The 22097-nt window shown below is 46.9% G+C and overlaps 1 protein-coding gene across 1 annotated transcript in view; it reads left to right on the top strand.

Annotated features, from left to right (window-relative positions):
• The window catches only part of PAMR1 (peptidase domain containing associated with muscle regeneration 1), a 117229-nt gene that overhangs the window by 84463 nt on the left and 10669 nt on the right, over nt 1-22097 (top strand). Inside the window, exons 5-7 of the mRNA XM_073658136.1 lie at nt 7550-7767; nt 8495-8602; nt 19450-19662. Of these exons, the coding sequence (XP_073514237.1) occupies nt 7550-7767; nt 8495-8602; nt 19450-19662 (539 nt within the window). The remainder of the gene's footprint in view (nt 1-7549; nt 7768-8494; nt 8603-19449; nt 19663-22097) is intronic.

Below are 22097 nucleotides of genomic sequence, written 5' to 3'. Positions count from 1 at the left end.
TGTAAAAAGATCCGGACTACACCGTACCACCCCCAAACCAATGGGTTATGTGAAAAGATGAATAACATAGTCATCGACCTGTTGAAGACCTTACCTCTAGAAGAAAGAAACCAGTGGCCAGACAGACTACCTGACCTGGTAGATCTGTACAATTACATACCTGTGAGTTCCACCAATTGTACTCCAGTGTACCTCATGAGAGCAAGACCCGGAAAGTTGCCCATGGACCTGGAGCTTGGAGTGGTAGAGCCAGAAGCAGATATGTCCACTGAAGACTGGGATACGACGCGACAGGAGCAGTACAAGAGAGTACAGGCCTGTGTCGAAGACAGTCTGTAACATACCTGGTGGGGTACTTGCATAGTGCACCATCTCCCACTATGCAAGATCGCAAACTTAATCTTCAGTCCAGTCTGCCAGCCTGGCTTCTGTTCATGCTGTCTACTTGTCCCTGTCCTGACTGCTTAGGGCGGCGGCCCGGTTACTTCCTGTTTTTTGTAGATGCTGTGGGCACACCCCTAATGCGTCCTCAGCCTATTGCTGTCTGTCACTGGATATTTAAACCAGCTCCACCTTGAAGCTGGTGCCTGTGCAACTCTTACCCTCAGAGAGCTACTAGCCTCTGATGTGTCAGGTCCCATTCTGTTTTTCCTGCCTGTCCGCCTTCCTGGAGGCAGTATTCCCAGGCATGTCTGAACACGCTCCTAGCCTGTTCGTCCCGCCTTCTGGGGGACGCATACCCAGACCTGTTATCTGTGTCTTCTAGCCTGTTTATCCGCCATTCTGGGGGCCGCATACCCAGACTTGCTCCTGTATCTCGCTGCCGTGTCAGTTCCTGTCTGAACACTCAGTTCCTGTCTGAACACTCTCCTAGCCTGTTACCTGTTTTTCTTTATGTCCGTACCTTCCCTTTTCTTGCAGAGTCTGAACCTGCACCTAACTCCTACTCGTTGTCGCTGTACTTCCGTTTGTGAGTTTGGAGTCCACTCGCTACTTCATTGCAAGTATCTTGTGTGTATCTGGTTCTGCCGTTTCCTTCCGGTCTGTTCCGTGTGAGCAGAGCCTTGTCCCCTCTGCTCTGCCTTTGCTCACCGCTCCGGCGGTTTATCTCTGCTCTGCCTTGCTTACCGCTCCGGCGGCTCCTGCCTGCTCTGCCTTGCTCACCGCTCCGGCGGCTCCTGCCTGCTTTGCCTTTCTCACCGCTCCGGCGGCTCCTGCCTGCTTTGCCTTTCTCACCGCTCCGGCGGCTCCTGCCTGCTCTGCCTTGCTCACCGCTCCGGCGGCTCCTGCCTGCTCTGCCTTGCTCACTGCTCCGGCGGCTCCTGCCTGCTCTGCCTTGCTCACCGCTCCGGCGGTTCCTCTCTGCTCTGCCTTGCTCACCGCTCCGGCGGTCTCGCCCTGCTCTGCTTGCTCACCACTCCGGCGGTATCTCTCTGCTCTGCCTTGCTCACCGCTCCGGCGGCTCCTCCCTGCTCTGCCTTGCTCACCGCTCCGGCGGCTCCTGCCTGCTCTGCCTTGCTCACCGCTCCGGCGGCTCCTGCCTGCTCCGCCTTGCTCACCGCTCCGGCGGCTCCTGCCTGCTCTGCCTTGCTCACCGCTCCGGCGGTTCCTCTCTGCTCTGCCTTGCTCACCGCTCCGGCGGTCTCGCCCTGCTCTGCTTGCTCACCGCTCCGGCGGTATCTCTCTGCTCTGTCTTGCCCACCGCTCCAGCGGTTCCTCTCTGCTCTGCTTGTCTACCGCATCTGCAGTTCTGTTCCTGAGTCCCAGTCTGTACTGGACCCTATCCAGCCTGCACTCCAGCCGAGCTTGCCAGTACCTCCCCGTCTGCACTCCAGCCGTGCTTGTCAGTACCTCCCCGTCTGTACGCCAGCTGTGCCTACCTATACCCACCAGTCTGTGTGCCAGCCTAACCTGCCTGTTCCTGTACTCCCCGGTGTGGGTCCACAGCCGTGTCCGGGGTCTGACCTGGAGTAGCACCTGGTCCCTCTGCTCGGTTCCTCCCTGGTGCACGGCGTCGTTAGCCTGCGTGTGACCTTGATTGGATCGGGTGGATACTTAGTTACGCCCCTCCAGGCACTCTCCGGTTCATGGCACAGTTGAATCACTAAATGCCAGTCAGTCCGGGCGTGTGCATAACACAGTCTAAATAGGGTGAGAGACAAACAGGAAGCACAGTACAACAAGAGTGCACCAGCAGAACCCTTGACACCTGGAGAAGTTGTGCTAAAACGAAAAAGGAGAAACCACAAACTTGACGACCAGTCGGAAAGAGAACCTTACACTGTGTTGAATTCCAGATTCGACAATAGGAAAACCTGTCTAATTAGCAAAGACGGAGGAAGAACAACTGCAACGGTATCGAGAGACCATCTGAAGTTGTGCCCAAGTCTGTTGAAGCCCAAGTAGGGAGTGCCTCTCACCGTACCAGAGGAGCCTAAGGAAGAAGTACTCCATACTGACTTAGGAGATTTCCCGGCAGATTGGCCTCAACTAGGTGGAGCTGTAATAATACCTGTGATACACTTCTACCAACATCCAGAAGACCCTCCACTGCAAGTAAGACCTGTAAGTGCCCCAGAAGAGCCTGCTCCAGAAGAATCCCCGGAAGACGGATCACCGGCTGAAGAAGAGCAAGAAGGCCCAGCCAATGGTATACTTGCCAGTCCCGTAGAGAGGTTAAGGCAGTCTTGCAGTCCACCAACACATAGAGCTGATAGAGTGGAAAATAGCGCAAGCATCCATACTACACGCATCCCAGTACTACGTAGATCATCGCGTAGCACAAAAGGCCAGACCCCTGTCAGGTATAGGGAGTAAATAGAGAAACACTGACAGTATAAATAGTTACCCCGTAGGGTGTGTTCTTGTAATAATTTCATGTATTTATTTATTGATGTATTTTGCCTTGCTAATGGACAATTTATGTGACATGGACACTTCTCATTGCATTTAGTTACCCGTAAGGGTATATATATAAAGGACTTGGTGGCTGAGGACTGTGAGCAGCCCAAAAGCTGTCACGTACATAGTTGCACTCCCTGGAGTGCCCCTTAAGTGACCACGGAACAAAGACCCGTTTGGCGTGGCCGAAGACGTGGTCCAGCATCTGGATCACCTATGCCCTGTAGCCACGCCCAGGGCCTACGTTGAGGGTTTTCAGGCGGGTCCCTCATGTTCCTCATGTTCTTTCACCGGTGAGATGGACACCATTTACTTGAAAAACTCTGAAATTGTTTTATATATATTTATATATGTTATAATATCACATGTAAAGCGCCATGGAATAAATGGCGCTATAATAATAAATAATAATAATAATAATAATAATGTTACCTGTAACGTTCAAGAAAAGTGCCTCCCATAAAGGGAAGAAATGTTATTGTTTAACCTGTTTTGAGAAAAATGCTTCAGTCCAGGAGTACTGAGTTTTACTAGTGGGGGATGTGGCGCCCTGCTGCGCATTGGTGCCACAGAACCCAAAAGAGTGCATGGATGGACTTCTCCACAAGAGGCCCTCACACATTCACACACCTCCACCCTACCACCTCAGACCACCAGAGGTAGCCCGTCAGGGATATATATAGGGAGGGTGGAGCCAGGCAGCTCAGTGTTAGTTTTAGTCTCTCAGTCAGAGAGAGAGCGTGCTGACGCTCAGAGAGCAGTGAAGAGGCAGCACGCTGGCTGCTGTGCTTAGGTGAGCCAAGGCCTACAGCACGAGGTGAAGCCTATTGAGGGCCCTGAGTGTGGCCGAAGGCGAGAGGAGAAGGAAGAAGTAGCGAGGGGGCAGAGGAGCATACCAGGCTCACCCCAGATATAGACCGGACACCGGGTCTGCGACTACGGGGTCCCTTTATACCCAGTACAGACCACCGGACACCTGGAGGACTACAGGTCCCAGATTTACCAAACACTGACTACAGTACCAGGGCTAGGAGTCACGGAGGCCCCAGCGTCCAGAGAGAGTGATCTCCAAGGGAAGGCCCTACCACCAAGTCAGCAGGTGCAAGAGAGAGACAGTAATCAAGCTAGGCCTAGCTCCAGGCAGGTCAGAAGCTTAGCAAGAGGAAGCAACGGATCAGGAGGCCCTATACCCGCTCACTGGGGAGAGTCCAAAAGTGCACCCTTCGCCCGGAATACCCTGGACCGTGCCTGCATCACCACCAGTAAAGTTACTGAAGCTTACCCCCGTGTGAGTGTCCGTCTTTCCTCCAGGACCGTCCTGCCGTCTCTCACCAGCATCCACCATCTACCCCTACACTGCCCTGGAGCTAGCTCTACCTGTGGCGAGCCAAACCATCCCTGCTGCCGTAACACCAGCTCCAGAGGACTGCTCCGCAGCGGCGGCTCCCATTAGCCGCATTCCACAGGTGGCGTCACGAACTTACTATAAATCCCCTATAAATCATATCCCTTTTTGTTGACCGCCCTGGGCCATGGACCGGGCCAGCCACCGTGATATCCCCCACCGGCATCCAGAGGCCCGGCTGCCGAGTATCCCACGGCCCAGGGGGCGCATCATAGAGTATACTCCACTAATTGTGTATGAAACGGTAAATACTTAATAATTTTGCCTCTAGATGGCGCTTAAAGCATTGCAATGCGTGTTGTACTCCTTAGGGACAGCACTCCCTGTGATCCGGCATGGTATTGCAAGTCAAAATTTTAAATTGATATTAATCCTACATCTATGTATAAACCATCACATATGAGAACTCCCTCTGTATTAGGACCCTTCAGATCAGCCTCATACTCTTCATATCAGCAGAGAAAGGGTTAGCTGCGGACTCCTCATCATTACGGTCTTATTGCTGTACTTTCCTTGCCTTCGTCTTGCTGCTATTAATTAGACATCTCCCAAGTAGCTGCACATAGTGTTAATGGTGACCAGTATGAATTATTGAGCGGCCCTGCTCCCTGCTGAATCATCTGTTAATATGTGGCACCCTGGGTACAGATTAATAACATGCCAGCAGCCCGGGATGAGACACGGAGATACGAGATGAGAAATGAATTCACAATCAGGTCCCCGGGTCCATTCCGCACTGACGGGATCTCACTTTTATTAAAACGCAATATCGGTAATGAAATTCAGATTAACTGGATTTTTTATGCCCAGTGGAGACATGTCCTTGTCAGTTCACCCATCCATTCTCCCAAGATCTGGGGCTTATTTCTAACCTTTCTGTGTCTACAACCAAAAGTGGACTGATACATGAACCTCAGTTTTTCTACCATAGAACCCCAAAATTCTCACTAAAGCTGCCACTAGGGGGCGATCACTGCATTCTGTTTTATTATAGAGTTTAATGTATCAACTGTATGCAGTAAGATCTTGAGCTCCCCCTAGTCGTGGCAAAGAACAGATATGAATCTTTCACCTCTCCTAATTATCCATCTTTTTATCACTTTAGGGGGACTGAAGGATTCCTGTCTGTCCTCTGCCTCCATAGAGGTACTGGAAGCCATAAACAGACAGGAGAAATCCTGGAGACTGCAGACATGTAGCAGAGGTCTGGAAGCCGCAGGCAGACCAGAGACATCTGGGGGACCAAAGACATGTAGCAGAGGTACTGGAAGACGCAGACAGACCGTAGATGTCCAGGAGACCGTAGACAGGTAGCAAAGGTCTGGAAGACCAGAACCTTGTAGCAAAGGTACTGGAAGCCGCAGGCAGACCGAAGATGTCCAGGAGACTGCAGACAGGTAGCAGAGGTACTGGAAGCCGCAGGCAGATCAGAGATGTCCAGGAGACTGCAGACAGGTATCAGATGTACTGGAAGCCGCTGGCAAACAAGGGACATCCTGGAGACCACAGACAGGTAGCATAGGTCCTGGAAGACCAGGAACAGGTAGTAGTGGTACTGGAAGCCGCAGCCAGAATGGAGACGTCCAGGAGACCGCAGCCAGGTAGAAGAGGTACTGGAAGATGCAGACAGAATGGAGACGTCCAGGAGACCGCAGACATGTAGCAGAGGTCCTGGAGGACCAGGAACAAGAAGCAGAGGTACTGGAAGCTGCAGGCAGTCCAGAGACGTCTGGAAGACCACAGACAGGTAGCAGAGGTACTGGAAGACGCAAACACAATGGACACATCCAGGAGACCGTACACAGGTAGCAGAGGTCCTGGAGGACCAGGAACAGGAAGAAGAGGCTCTGGAAGCCGCAAGCAGACCAGAGACATCTGGGACACCATAGACAGGTAGCAGAGGTACAGGAAGACACAGACAGACTGGAGATGTCCAGGAGACCGCAGACTTGTAGCAGAGGTAGTGGAAGCTGCAGGCAAACAAGGGACATCCTGGAGACCACAGACAGGTAGCATAGGTCCTGGAAGACCAGGAACAGGTAGTAGTGGTACTGGAAGCCGCAGCCAGAATGGAGACGTCCAGGAGACCGCAGCCAGGTAGAAGAGGTACTGGAAGACGCAGACAGAATGGAGACGTCCAGGAGACTGCAGACATGTAGCAGAGGTCCTGGAGGACCAGGAACAAGAAGCAGAAGTACTTGAAGCTGCAGGCAGACCAGAGACATCTTGGAAACCACAGACAGGTAGCAGAGGTACTACATGACGCAGACAGAATGGACACATCCAGGAGACCGCACACAGGTAGCAGAGGTCCTGGAGGACTAGGAACAGGAAGAAGAGGCTCTGGAAGCCACAAGCAGACCAGAGACGTCTGAGAGACCACAGACAGGTAGCAGAGGTACAGGAAGACGCAGACAGACCGGAGACATCCAGGAGTCTGCAGACAGGTAGCAGAGGTACTGGAAGCCGCATGAAAACAAGAGACATCCTGGAGACCACAGACAGGTAGCAGCAGTCCTGGAAGACCAGGAACAGGTAACAGAGATACTGGAAGCCGCAGGCAGAACATAGACATCCGGGAGACCTTAGACAGGTAGCAGAGGTATTGGAAGCCGCAGGAAGGCAGGAGACGTTCTAGAGACTGCAAACCCGGGGCGTGGCATAAATGTCCTCATTTAGGAAAAGCTTGTCATATGCATTAAATAAAAGTCATTTGAATCAACTAATTTTGGCTGGATTTGATGACAATCTAATATGTATGTAGACCGCCTGACCTTTCTATGATTGCAGAACTGACGGAGAAGAAGGATTGGCCATGTTGGATTTCAGCATGCCTGATCCTTAGTTACTGCAGGAGGTAAGTTGCTTCCAGAGCAGTATTACAGTTTGGTCAACAGTTTTCTTGTGTATGGCCGGATTGATGGTTATTTTCACATGTTATAAGCCTATTAGTAACTACTCTTAAAGGAGTTGTGCACGGATTCAAAATGGCTACTTTCTTTGAGAAGCAGCACCACACCTGTCTATGGGTTGGGTCTGGTGTTGCACATTGGCTCCTTTTGAAGTGAACGTGACAGCGCTGCAGTACCATGCACAACCTGTGGACAGGTGTGGTGCTGTTTTTGGAGGAAAGAGGCCATGTTTTTTCTAATCCTGGACAACCCCTTTAAATATATGGCTGCCTAAAATTTTCCATATTACAATTGTTGATGACCCCTGACTTGGCTCTTTGTTTCTATATAGGTTTGCAATGATAAGTCTGGAGTTTGATTACATGTGTCAGTACGATTACGTGGAAGTCCGAGACGGCGACAACGTGGATGCTAAAATCATCAAGCGCTTCTGCGGGAATGAGCGACCACTGGCCATCCGCAGCTCCGGAAACTCTCTGCACCTCCTTTTCCACTCGGATGGGTCGAAAAACTTTGATGGATTTTATGCTACTTTTAAAGAAGTTACAGGTAGAAGTTTTACTGTTTTTAAATATATATCTGGCCCCTCCCACCAATACAACTTAAAGGGGGTGTCCTGGTCAGATAACATTTTTTGGGGGTTAAAAGTAGCCTTTAAAGAATGGTCGATCACAGAGTATCCCACTTCTGTGACCTGCAGCGATCAGCTGTAATCTATTCGTAATTTCCCTGCAGCGCCCCCAGAGGACAAGTGAAGTATTACACACAATTTATTGAAATTAGTGGAGTATGCATAAAATGCTCAGGTGTCCATTTTGCCTGAACAGGGACCCCCCCCCCTCCTCCTCTGTAACTCAAGAAGTATATGGCTGCATATGGGTTATAAATGGTAACATCATTATCGCGGCATAACAAATGTGTAAATGACTCATCGGGAAGTGCGAACAACAGCGTGAAGCCGAATATTCAGAGCACACAAGCAATGTTCATTTATTGGAAGAAAGACCTGATTATTTATTGTTGGCCGTATTTTGTATGCAGCTGCCATGCAGAATAATGTGCTCTGGATAACAATAAGGGAATATGCCTGCAGTGGGATCAGACTACACAATGTTTGTTTATAGTCTGTTACCTTGGAGACACATAGAATGTGTATTATTTATAGTAGATATATTGTAACAATAGTGAATCACTGGTAACCTAAGACTGAGCAAATAGCGCCCCATATCTCAGCTTCCTAGATCCGAATTGATTGCTGCTGTTGTATGGATTTTAGGATGTTCCTCTTCTCCATGTTTTCACGATGGGACATGCATTGTGGAGAAAACTGGATCCTATAAGTGCGCCTGTCTGGCAGGGTATACCGGAAAGCATTGCGAAAATGGTGAGTACCAAGTACTGGAGATACCCCTAGAGGGGGTCCGGCAGGGGCTTACTCCACTCTCCCCATAGAAAACACATGTTCATGTTTATGGGGAAGTCGTACGGGAACCATAAGCTAAAAGAATTCAAAAAAGGTTGATCCTACTTACCCTGGAGACCCCATACACATTAGATGGCGGGTCGGTTCCAACAAAACGATGGGATGGAGGTCGTCCAACGCTTATCTAATGTGCATGGGGTCTGTTAGTCTCACTTTCTGGCTACACTTTTTCTAATACAATAATCTGCCAGCTTTACAAGCACCAGATTGGCATTGAGAGCTATTAGAAATATTTACAAGACATTTCCGGCCTCATATGGACCCCTATGGGGGTGGGGGGATGATTTTTAATGTAAATTCTCCATTACTTATCAGAGTGAGACATAGAGGGGTCCGTCGCCCCCACCCTCTGCCGCTAAGAGCCCATTATGTATTCTGTAGGGCTGCGCGGTCTTGTAGGTTGTTTATACCCTGTCGTCGGTGATTGATAGCAGCCGTCACAGTAAATATACCGAAGAGCCGTGATTATCGGGGACGGACGGTCACTGGGGTTTGCTTCAGTCTGTGGGACGTAAGGGAATAGCGAAGAGACAGCCGCGAGAGATCGATGGCAGCAAAGAGATGTAAAGCCATCCACACTACGGCATGTCCACCTGGGCATGCTGGGACATTTAGTTCCTCCACAGGTTATCAATATATCCAGGTGAGAAGAAAATGGATAAAACTGATTCATCTCAGATTATAACTGGCCATACACTTTCACAAGACTTTTTTTGTTTTTACCTTCACCTGCAGTACCAAAGAACGGCCACTATACAGGGAACGACGCTGTGCCGTTCTGGCAATGTACACTGTGCATCTGGTCACCCAGGGTCTGCCAATAGTTGATTGTGGGGGTGCCAGGTGCTCCGATATTGATATCCTATCCATCAATATTTAGACATTGGACAACCCCTTTAATGCATGTATTTTTGGCTACATAGTATTTTTGCAATTGGATTTCATTAGGCATTTTGGATAATTTAACTTCTACATCCTCTGTGTATCACAGTGCATAGCATAATGCAGAATGAGTCAACAGTGAATCCATAAGTGAGCGTGTTCCGACTCCGAGTCTTGCCTTACCGCTCTTCTGAACAATCTCCTGGTCAAATTTGTGATGAATCAAATGAAAGATGACATTTGATGTGGTCGTATTTCAGGTGAAGAGAGATAAGAGCAAAACAAAAAAAAACTGAGCTGGATTATAAACTGGTATACGTGCAAAGGGTAAGAGCACGTTCACACTGTGACCATTTCAAAAGAGATAAGATCCTGATGTCAGACAAGCTCACTGACTGATTAACTGATTACTCATTCTGCAGCCTGCTATGTGCTGTGATACATAGAGGCTGCAGAAGCCACACAGTCTAAAACACAGAAGGAAACCTAATGGAATAAATAACCTTTAGCCAAAAATACTTGCAATTAAGTAACAAAAAAGGTGTCCATATGCTTCTGGATAGATCCCACAGTAATCCTTGGTAATCTTTCAGTTGCTGTAGAGTGGGGGAAAAAGTAGCAAAACAGTTGAAAAGTATCAGTAACTTCTTAACCCCAAGAACATTGAGTCTAAGCAATGGTTGCAGCAATCTGTCATTTAATCTTAGCTTAATTGTAACTTTTCTCAATTTTCTCAGTATTCTGTTCCTCTATTATTCTTCCTGGAAAAGTATAAATAAATTGACAACTTGGTGAAACTATTACCCTTGTCGTTCAGTGGTGTTCCGGTGCCATGGGACAGTGTAAGCACTGATTGGACAATATCGGAAACTCAGGAAACATTTCCAACAGGAACAACAGAGGAACATCACAACAAATTTGAATGGTGATTCTTTGATTTCCAGGAGGGGGTCCTCTACGACTTCTCACTATCCCACTAAAACCTTCTACACTCTGGAGCAGTGACAGAAGGAGCTCACTGATTGACTTCTTGTGCGATGTATGAGGACAGGGAGAAATGTGCGCCTCATAGTTAATGATCGGAACATGAACATTTCACGGACATTTTATTCATTAATCCCGCAGTCCAGATGGTTTCTGTCACTCTCTTCCTCGCTCCTTATAATTGAATTTTTGATGTGCACAGTTTTGTCGCTGCTCATTTTTGCTCCTGGAGATCTCGGCTCACGGTTTTACTGAGGTCACTTGAGAATTAACCTGAAATCTTCTGTCACTAGGAGTTTAATGCAGATTGTTAAGTAACCTGGGCTCGATAATATTCCGATTATCTGAGACCGGAGAACCGGTAAAAGAATAATTACAATCAGATTTGTGTGGGATGGAAGTAATAATGGGGGAAAACCTATGCCCAGGTTTTAGGGGTTATGCTGTAAAAACTAGACATCCTGTGAATGATGTAGGGACAGATAGTACTGCCTCCCTGTCTCTACCTGTAAGTGATGTAGGGACAGATAGTACTGCTTCCCTGTCTCTACCTGTAAGTGATGTAAGGACAGATAGTACTGCTTCCCTGTCTCTACCTCTAAGTGATGTAGGGACAGATAATACTGCCTCCCTGTCTCTACCTGTAAGTGATGTAGAGAAAGATAGTACTGCCTCCCTGTCTCTACCTGTAAGTGATGTAGGGACAGATAGTACTGCCTCCCTGTCTCTACCTGTAAGTGATGTAGAGAAAGATAGTACTGCCTCCCTGTCTCTACCTGTAAGTGATGTAGAGAAAGATAATACTGCCTCCCTGTCTCTACCTCTAAGTGATGTAGGGAAAGATAATACTGCCTCCCTGTCTCTACCTGTACGTAATGTAGGGACAGATAGTACTGCCTCCCTGTCTCTACCTGTAAGTGATGTAGGGAAAGATAATACTGCCTCCCTGTCTCTACCTGTACGTAATGTAGGGACAGATAGTACTGCCTCCCTGTCTCTACCTGTACGTAATGTAGGGAAAGATAATACTGCCTCCCTGTCTCTACCTGTAAGTGATGTAGGGAAAGATAGTACTGCCTCCCTGTCTCTACCTGTAAGTGATGTAGGGAAAGATAGTACTGCCTCCCTGTCTCTACCTGTAAGTGATGTAGAGAAAGATAATACTGCCTCCCTGTCTCTACCTGTACGTAATGTAGGGACAGATAGTACTGCCTCCCTGTCTCTACATGTAAGTGATGTAAGGACAGATAGTACTGCCTCCCTTTCTCTACCTGTAAGCGATGTAAGGAAAGATAGTACTGCCTCCCTGTCTCTACCTGTAAGTGATGTAGGGAAAGATAGTACTGCCTCCCTGTCTCTACCTGCAAGTGATGTAGGGAAAGATAGTACTGCCTCCCTGTCTCTACCTGTAAGTGATGTAGAGAAAGATAATACTGCCTCCCTGTCTCTACCTGTAAATGATGTAGGGACAGATAGTACTGCCTCCCTGTCACTACCTGTAAGTGATGTATGGAAAGATAATACTGCCTCCCTGTCTCTACCTGTAAATGATGTTAGGACAGATAGTACTGCCTCCCTGTCTCTACCTGTAAGTGATGTAGGGAAAGATAATACTGCCTCCCTGTCTCAACCTGTAAGTGATGTAGGGACAGATAATACTGCCTCCCTGTCTCTACCTGTACGTGATGTAGGGAAAAATAATACTGCCTCCCTGTCTCTACCTGTAAGTGATGTAGGGAAAGATAGTACTGCCTCCCTGCCTCTACTTGTAAGTGATGTAGGGACAGATAGTACTGCCTCCCTGTCTCTACCTCTAAGTGATGTAGGGACAGATAGTACTGCCTCCCTGTCTCTACCTCTAAGTGATGTAGGGAAAGATAATACTGCCTCCCTGTCTCTACCTGTACGTAAAGTAGGGACAGGTAGTACTGCCTCCCTGTCTCTACCTGTAAGTGATGTAGGGAAAGATAATACTGCCTCCCTGTCTCTACCTGTAAGTGATGTAGGGAAAGATAGTACTGCCTCCCTGTCTCTACCTGTAAGTGATGTAGGGAAAGATGGTACTGCCTCCCTGTCTCTACCTGTAAGTGATGTAGAGAAAGATAGTACTGCCTCCCTGTCTCTACCTGTAAGTGATGTAGAGAAAGATAATACTGCCTCCCTGTCTCTACTTGTAAGTGATGTAGGGACAGATAGTACTGCCTCCCTGTCTCTACCTCTAAATGATGTAGGACAGATAGTACTGCCTCCCTGTCTCTACCTCTAAGTGATGTAGGGAAAGATAATACAGCCTCCCTGTCTCTACCTGTACGTGATGTAGGGACAGATAGTACTGCCTCCCTGTCTCTACCTGTAAGTGATGTAAGGACAGATAGTACTGCCTCCCTGTCTCTACTTGTAAGTGATGTAGGGACAGATATTACTGCCTCCCTGTCTCTATCTCTAAGTGATGTAGGGACAGATAGTATTGCCTCCCTGTCTCTACCTCTAAGTGATGTAGGGAAAGATAATACTGCCTCCCAGTCTCTACCTGTGCGTAATGTAGGGACAGATAGTACTGCCCCCCTGTGTCTACCTGTAAGTGATGTAGGGAAAGATAGTACTGCCTCCCTGTCTCTACCTGTAAGTGATGTAGGGAAAGATAGTACTGCCTCCCTGTCTCTACCTGTAAGTGATGTAGAGAAAGATAGTACTGCCTCCCTGTCTCTACCTGTAAGTGATGTAGGGAAAGATAGTACTGCCTCCCTGTCTCTACCTGTAAGTGATGTAGAGAAAGATAATACTGCCTCCCTGTCTCTACTTGTAAGTGATGTAGGGACAGATAGTACTGCCTCCCTGTCTCTACCTCTAAGTGATGTAGGGAAATATAATACTGCCTCCCTGTCTCTACCTGTAAGTGATGTAGGGAAAAATAATACTGCTTCCCTGTCTCTACCTGTAAGTGATGTAGGGACAGATAGTACTGCTTCCCTGTCTCTACCTGTAAGTGATGTAGGGACAGATAGTACTGCCTCCCTGTCTCTACCTGTAAGTGATGTAGGGAAAGCTAGTACTTCTTCCCTGTCTCTACCTGTAAGTGATGTAAGGACAGATAGTACTGTCTCCCTGTCTCTACCTGTAAGTGATGTAGGGACAGATAGTACTGCCTCCCTGTCTCTACCTGTAAGTGATGCAGGGAAAGATAGTACTGCCTCCCTGTGTCTATCTGTAAGTGATGTAGAGAAAGATAATACTGCCTCCGTGTCTCAACTTGTAAGTGATGTAGGGACAGATAGTACTGCCTCCCTGTCTCTACCTGTAAGTGATGTAGGGAAAGATAATACTGCCTCCCTTTCTCTACCTGTAAGTGATGTAGGGAAAGATAGTACTGCCTCCCTGTCTCTACTTGTAAGTGATGTAGGGACAGATAGTACTGCCTCCCTGTATCTACCTGTAAGTGATGTAAGGACAGATAGTACTGCCTCCCTGTCTCTACCTGTACGTGATGTAGGGAAAGATAATACTGCCTCCCTGTCTCTACCTGTAAGTGATGTAAGGTCAGATAGTACTACCTCCCTGTCTCTACCTGTAAGTGATGTAGAGAAAGATAATACTGCCTCCGTGTCTCAACTTGTAAGTGATGTAGGGACAGATAGTACTGCCTCCCTGTCTCTACCTGTAAATGATGTAGGGACAGATAGTACTGCCTCCCTGTCTCTACCTGTAAATGATGTAGGGACAGATAGTACTACCTCTCTGTCTCTACCTGTAAGTGATGTAGGGAAAGATAATACTGCCTCCCTGTCTCTACCTGTAAGTGATGTAGGGAAAGATAATACTGCCTCCCTGTCTCTACCTGTAAATGATGTAGGGACAGATAGTACTGCCTCCGTGTCTCAATCTGTAAGTGATGTAGGGAAAGATAATACTGCCTCCCTGTCTCAACCTGTAAGTGATGTAGGGACAGATAGTACTGCCTCCCTGTCTCTACCTGTACGTGATGTAGGGAAAAATAATACTGCCTCCTTGTCTCTACCTGTAAGTGATGTAGAGAAAGATAGTACTGCCTCCCTGTCTCTACCTGTAAGTGATGTAGGGACAGATAGTACTGCCTCCCTGTCTCTACCTGTATGTGATGTAGAGAAAGATAATACTGCCTCCCTGTCTCTACCTGTAAGTGATGTAGAGAAAGATAATACTGCCTCCCTGTCTCTACTTGTAAGTGATGTAGGGACAGATAGTACTGCCTCCCTGTCTCTACCTCTAAGTGATGTAGGGACAGATAGTACTGCCTCCCTATCTCTACCTCTAAGTGATGTAGGGAAAGATAATACTGCCTCCCTGTCTCTACCTGTACGTGATGTAGGGACAGATAGTACTGCCTCCCTGTCTCTACCTGTAAGTGATGTAAGGACAGATAGTACTGCCTCCCTGTCTCTACTTGTAAGTGATGTAGGGACAGATAGTACTGCCTCCCTGTCTCTACCTCTAAGTGATGTAGGGACAGATAGTACTGCCTCCCTGTCTCTACCTCTAAGTGATGTAGGGAAAGATAGTACTGCCCCCCTGTCTCTACCTGTAAGTGATGTAGGGAAAGATAATACTGCCTCCCTGTCTCTACCTGTACGTAATAAAGGGACAGATAGTACTGCCTCCCTGTCTCTACCTGTAAGTGATGTAGGGAAAGATAGTACTGCCTCCCTGTCTCTACCTGTAAGTGATGTAGGGAAAGATAGTACTGCCTCCCTGTCTCTACCTGTAAGTGATGTAGAGAAAGATAGTACTGCCTCCCTGTCTCTACCTGTAAGTGATGTAGGGAAAGATAGTACTGCCTCCCTGTCTCTACCTGTAAGTGATGTAGAGAAAGATAATACTGCCTCCCTGTCTCTACTTGTAAGCGATGTAGGGACAGATAGTACTGCCTCCCTGTCTCTACCTCTAAGTGATGTAGGGAAATATAATACTGCCTCCCTGTCTCTACCTGTAAGTGATGTAGGGAAAGATAATACTGCCTCCCTGTCTCTACCTGTAAGTGATGTAGGGACAGATAGTACTGCCTCCCTGTTTCTACCTGTAAGTGATGTAGGGAAAGATAGTACTGCCTCCCTGTCTCTACCTGTAAGTGATGTAGGGAAAGATATTACTGCCTCCCTGTCTCTACCTGTAAGTGATGTAGGGAAAGATAATACTGCCTCCCTGTCTCTTCCTGTAAGTGATGTAGGGACAGATAGTACTGCTTCCCTGTCTCTACCTGTAAGTGATGTAGGGACAGATACTACTGCCTACCTGTCTCTCCCTGTAAGTTATGTAGGGACAGATAGTACTGCCTCCCTGTCTCTACCTGTAAGTGATGTAGGGAAAGATAATACCGTCTCCCTGTCTCTACGTGTAAGTGATGTAGGGAAAGATAATACTGCCTCCCTGTCTCTACCTGTAAGTGCTGTAGGGACAGATAGTACTGCCTCCCTGTCTCTGCCTGTAAGTGATGTAGGGACAGATAGTATTGCCTCCCTGTCTCTACCTGTAAGTGATGTAGGAACAGATAGTACTACCTCCCTGTTTCTCCCTGTAAATGATGTAGGGACAGATAGTATTGTCTTCATGTCTCTACCTGTAAGTGCTGTAGGGACAGATAGTACTGCCTCTTTGTCTCTGCATGTAAATGATGTATAGACAGATAGTACTGCCTCTCTGTACTCCTGCAAATAATTTGGGAACTGCTAGTAATAGCTCTGTTTCTCCCTAGAAATCACTTGTATGTAGATAGTACTGCTTCTCTGTCTCTACCTGTAAGTGATGTAGGGACAGATAGTACTGCCTCCTTGTTTCTTCCTGTAAATGATGTAGGCTCAGTAATTAGCACTGCAGCCTTGCAGCACTGGGGTTCTGGGTTCAAATCCCACCAAGGACAACATCTGCAAGGAGTTTGTATGTTCTCCCGTGTTTGTATGGGTTTCCTCTGGGTTCTCCGGTTTCCTCCCACACTGCAAAGACATACTGATAGGGAATGTAGATTGTGATCCCCAAAGGGGGACAGTGCCCATAATGCCTGTAAATTGTCTGAATCGTAAAGCGCTGCGGAATATGTTGGCGCTATAAAAAAGAAAAACATTATTATTATAGGCACACATAGTACTGCCTCCCTGTTTCTCCCAGTAAATGCTGTAGGGACAGATAGTTCTGCCTCTCTGTCTCTACTTGTAAGTGATGTAGGGACAGATAGTACTGACTCCTTGTTTCACCCTACAACTGATGTAGGCACAGATAGTACTGCCTCCCTGTCTCTACCTGTAAGTGCTTTAGGGACAGATAGTACTGCCTCTCTGTCTCTGCCTGTAAATGAGGTAGGGACAGATAGTACTGCCTCCCTGTCTCTCCTGCAAATAATTTGGAAACTGCTAGTAATAGCTCTGTTTCTCCCTAGAAATCACTTGTATGTACAGTCATGGCCAAAGTTTTGAGAATGACACCAAAATTATATTTTCCCATGATCTGCTGGCCTCTGGTTTTTATTAGTGTTTGTCTGATGTTTATATCACATACAGAAATATAATTGCAATCATATTATGAGTACCAATAGGTTATATTGACAGTTAGAATGAGTTAATGCAGCAAGTCAATATTTGCAGTGTTGCCCCTTCTTCTTCAAGACCTCTGTAATTCTCCCTGGCATGCTCTCAATCAACTTTTGGACCAAATCCTGACTGATAGCAGTCCATTCTTGCATAATCAATGCTTGCATTTTGCCAGAATTTGTTGGTTTTTGTTTGTCCACCCGTCTCTTGATGATTGACCACAAGTTCTCAATGGGATTAAGATCTGGGGAGTTTCCAGGCCATGGACCCAAAATCTCTATGTTTTGTTCCATGAGCCATTTAGTTATCACCTTTGCTTTATGGCATGGTGCTCCATCATGCTGGAAAAGGCATTGTTGGGCGCCAAACTGCTCTTGGACGGTTGGGAGTAGTTGCTCTTGGAGGACATTCTGGTACCATTCTTTATTCATGGCTGTGTTTTTAGGCAAGACTGTGAGTGAGCCGATTCCCTTGGCTGAGAAGCAACCCCACACATGAATGGTTTCAGGATGCTTTACAGTTGGCATGAGACAAGACTGGTGGTAGCGCTCACCTCTTCTTCTCCGAATAAGCTGTTTTCCAGATGTCCCAAACAATCGAAAAGGGGATTCATCAGAGAAAATGACTTTGCCCCAGTCCTCAGCAGTCCACTCCCTGTACCTTTTGCAGAATATCAGTCGGTCCCTGATGTTTTTTCTGGAGAGAAGTGGCTTCTTTGCTGCCCTCCTTGAAACCAGCCCTTGCTCAAAGAGTCTCCGCCTCACAGTGCGTGCAGAAGCACTCACACCAGCCTGCTGCCATTCCTGAGCAAGCTCGGCACTGCTGGTAGTCCGATCCCGCAGCTGAAACAGTTTTAAGATACGGTCCTGGCGCTTGCTGGTCTTTCTTGGGCGCCCTGGAGCGTTTTTGACAACAATGGAAGCTCTCTCCTTGAAGTTCTTGATGATGCGATAGATTGTTGACTGAGGTGCAATCTTTGTAGCTGCGATACTCTTCCCTGTTAGGCCATTTTTGTGCAGTGCAATGATGGCTGCATGTGTTTCTTTAGAGATAACCATGGTTAACTGAAGAGAAACAATGATACCAAGAACCAGCCTCCTTTTAAAGTGTCCAGTGATGTCATTTTTACTTAATCATGACTGATTGATCGCCAGCCCTGTCCTCATCAACACCCACACCTGTGTTAATAGATCAATCACTAAAACAATGTTAGCTGCTCCTTTTAAGGCAGGACTGCAATGATGTTGAAATGTGTTTTGGGGGTTAAAGTTCATTTTCTGGGCAAATATTGACTTTGCAAGTACAGTAATTGCTGTTAAGCTGATCACTCTCTGACATTCAGGAGTATATGCAAATTGCCATTACAAAAAATGAAGCAGTAAACTTTGGAAAAATTACTATTTGTCTCATTCTCAATACTTTTGGCCATGACTATAGATAGTACTGCCTCTCTGTCTCTCCCTGCAAATAATTTAGGGACAGATAGTAATAATCCCTGTTTTTTCCCTGTAAATTGTATACACACAAATAGTACTGCCTTCATCTGTCTCCCTGTAAATAATAAAGGGACAGATAGTGCTGTATCTCTGTATCTCCCTGTAAATTAAGCAGATACAGATAGAACTGCCTACGTGTCTCTCCCTGTAAATGATGTAGGGAGAGATACTGCTGCCTCCCTGTAAATGATGTACGGACAGATAGTACTGCCCCCATGTCTCTTCTTGTAAATGATGTAGGGAAAAATAGTACTGTCTCCCTGTAAATGATGTAGAGACAGATAGTACTGTCTCCTTGTCTCTCCCTGTAAATGATGTAGGGACAGATAGTGCTGCCTTCATGTTTCTCCCTGTAAATTATGTAAAGACAGATAGTACTGTCTTCCTGTATCTCCCTGTAAGTGATGTAGAGACAGATAATACTGCCTCCCTGTCTTTCCCTGTAAGTGATTTGGGACAGATAGTACTGCCTTCCTGTCTCTGCCTGTAAATGATGTAGGGACAGATAGCTCTGCCTCCCTGTCTCTGACAGATAGTACTACTTTCCTGTCTCTCTCTATAATTGATGTAGGTACAGATAGTACTGTTTCCCTGTCTTTCCCTGTAAATAATGTAGGCACAGATAGTACTGCCTTCTTGCCTCTCTACTTACAGACAGTACAGGCTTCATGTCTCCTGCTATGTGGAGAATCCTGTTGCACTATGGCCACTTTTCCAATACTTATCACCTCTGTATAATTTTCTGTGTCAGAAATTGCTGCTGCTCAACACAACTTTTAGTTTTCAGCTGAAGATAATTTTTGTTCCTTACAATGATGAGTTCTGCTTTCAGTTATAGAGGAGAAGAGCTGCATGGATCCCGGACCACCACTGAATGGATACAAGAAATTATCTGAGCAGGGGGGCTTCACATATGGGAATCAGGTCAAGATAGGTTCCATCATCCACTACTTTTGTAACAACTCCCATGTCCTCAGTGGGAACCAGGAACGAAAATGTCTGGAAACCGGTCAATGGTCTGGGAAGCAGCCGATCTGCATTAAAGGTACAGTACTATGCAATTAAAGGAACATTCCAGGAACATGTATATATCTTGATATCACTCGCCAGGCATCTATGGCTCGGTGCATGAAGCAGGGATGGAAAGTCATAGAGAGAATGGATCCATCCATGATTGGTCCCATCTGTGGGCAGTTATTGGATGAAGAAATGGCCCAAGGGCTTTTTGGACTGTGGGGTTCCCTTTTTCCTCTCTATCGGTATCCAAACCGGACCCCTTTATACAGGTTCCTCTGTTTAGGATGCCATATAGAATAGAGCCAGCTAAGATAAGAAGTAGTCACTGATGCCCGAGAGGGGTCTTCACCTCCCATCGTCCTCCAGCTACAAGCACCGAGCAAACTGCAGATGAATGTGAAGATGACACATTAATAAATGATAGACGACAATCAGTGCAAAGTGATTTCCCCCGAGAATAAGTCCATACAGATTGCTGCTGACAATACTTGTCATTTCGAGAGACTCTTATCTATTTATTACCTGGAAATTTTCAGTATCGATTGTTGCACAGAAATATAATCTCTGCATAATATCATGTTCTCAAATGCACATTATCTCATCTATCTATCTATCTATCTATCTATCTATCTATCTATCTATCTATCTATCTATCTATCTATCTATCGCACCCCCGCCTGAAGCTTCATGGCCGAGCAGCTGCCTCCAGCCGTACATCACCAAGCACAATGCTGAGCGTCGGATGGAGTGGTGTAAAGCCGCCACCACTGAACTGTGGAGGAGACGTGTTCTGTGCAGTGACGGATCGCACTTCTCTATCTGCGTCTGATGGAGGAGTCTGGGTTTGGTGATTACAGGAGGACGTTACCCCCTGACTGCATTGTGCCCCCTGTACAGATGGTGGAGGAGGATAATGCTATGGGCTGATATCAGGGGCGGCCGCGGACCCTCAGCTCCAGTGATGGGAAATCTTAATCTTCAGCACAAGACATTGTGGACAATTGTAGCTTCAGCTTTGTGGGAACGGTTTGGGGAAGACCCTTATCTGTTCCCCCATGGCTGTGCCCGGACCCCAACCCCATCCAACACCTATAATGGAAATTGTGAGCCTGGCCTCCCCCCAACATCAGGGTCTGACTTCACAAATGATCTTCTGGATGAAGGGTCAAAAGATGCCTCCAAAATCTTGTAGAAATCTTTCCTAGAAGAGCGGGGGCCGTTATATCTGCAGAGGGTCGACTCCATATTAATGTCTATGGATGTAGAATAGGAGGTTAGAGAAGCTCCTGGGGGAAATTATGGAGGAGGGGGCACTTACTTTTCTCCATACAATATAGACACAAACACAAATATTGCTTGCACTTTCCGACAGCATGTCCCATGCAGTGATATATTTCTAACACATTAGTGGCGTTTTTATCTTTATTTTTGCTGCTTAATACGTTTTATTCATTAGCCCCCAATTATGGTCACTGGATTACATTATTGATCCGTAATATGCCTCAATCTTCAGTCATCGGAAGAACAAAGCGATGTATCAGCGACCATAGCTGAACATCCGACATGTACAGTCTGGCCCCCAATTTAATGGATGGTGGAGACCTGCACAGGGATAAGGTCTAAGAAGTGGAAGGAGGCATCGGGATCTGCTATTGCGGTGAGTCGGGGGCGTGATGGCGTCGAGCAGACCCTGAAAGCAGCTCCACCGTTCTCTTTTGCTGCATGGATCCCTATGAGAGATTTGCCTCCCAGTGGATCAGATTCCAGCACGCAGCTGGTTAACTCCGTTGGCGCTGGCTCTCTCCGGGTGTTCTCTGGTTCCTTTATCCGGATTACACGTGTACCGTTAGATAAATTGGAAGTGGATATTTTCTGTGTAATTCCATTTTCATTTCAAGTTAATAGCTAAATATAATCTGAAAAAAAATATGTTTAAAGAGCAACTCCGACCCCAGCAGATAATAACATTAATGATACGGGCTGCAATCCTAAGTGAAGTGGTGGAGAAATTAGGGAAAATTTTGCTAAAACGTCCATTCCCATCATTCCTCATGATAGAGAACAGGCTAAACTTCTCCGTATTCTGGGAGGAACCCCCCCACTACCTGTGCTCATTGTCGCCCCCTGCGGAGTTTTGGTGGAGCAGGAATCTCTCGGGCCCTGATGCTAAATCTACCTGTCATGTGCTCTATATATAATACTGGCGTCTTCGCAGATGTTAGATGAGCTTTAAGTACCCCCCCCAGACACAAGTACCCATGAGAACCACTATCTCTGCTTCGCTTGTTTATAAGGCCCCCAATACTGCGTTATGCATCTTGCTTGAACTCTGGTTACCACTTTTGTAGCCCTTGAAGAAGAAGGATACTGCCCTCAACTTCTACATGTAATTAAAAGTGCCTTAGGTGTTCATTCTAGTCTGATAAGTCCACAATCTGTCCCAAGTGTCTTGTTCTGTGATCA

This window comes from Phyllobates terribilis, unplaced genomic scaffold (genome assembly GCF_046119375.1).
Source record: "Phyllobates terribilis strain yellow unplaced genomic scaffold, ASM4611937v1 Scaffold_13__5_contigs__length_258822181, whole genome shotgun sequence".
NCBI lineage: Eukaryota > Metazoa > Chordata > Amphibia > Anura > Dendrobatidae > Phyllobates > Phyllobates terribilis.
The sequence above is the reverse complement of the archived record's forward strand: the minus strand, read 5'-3'. Positions and strand labels throughout refer to the sequence as shown.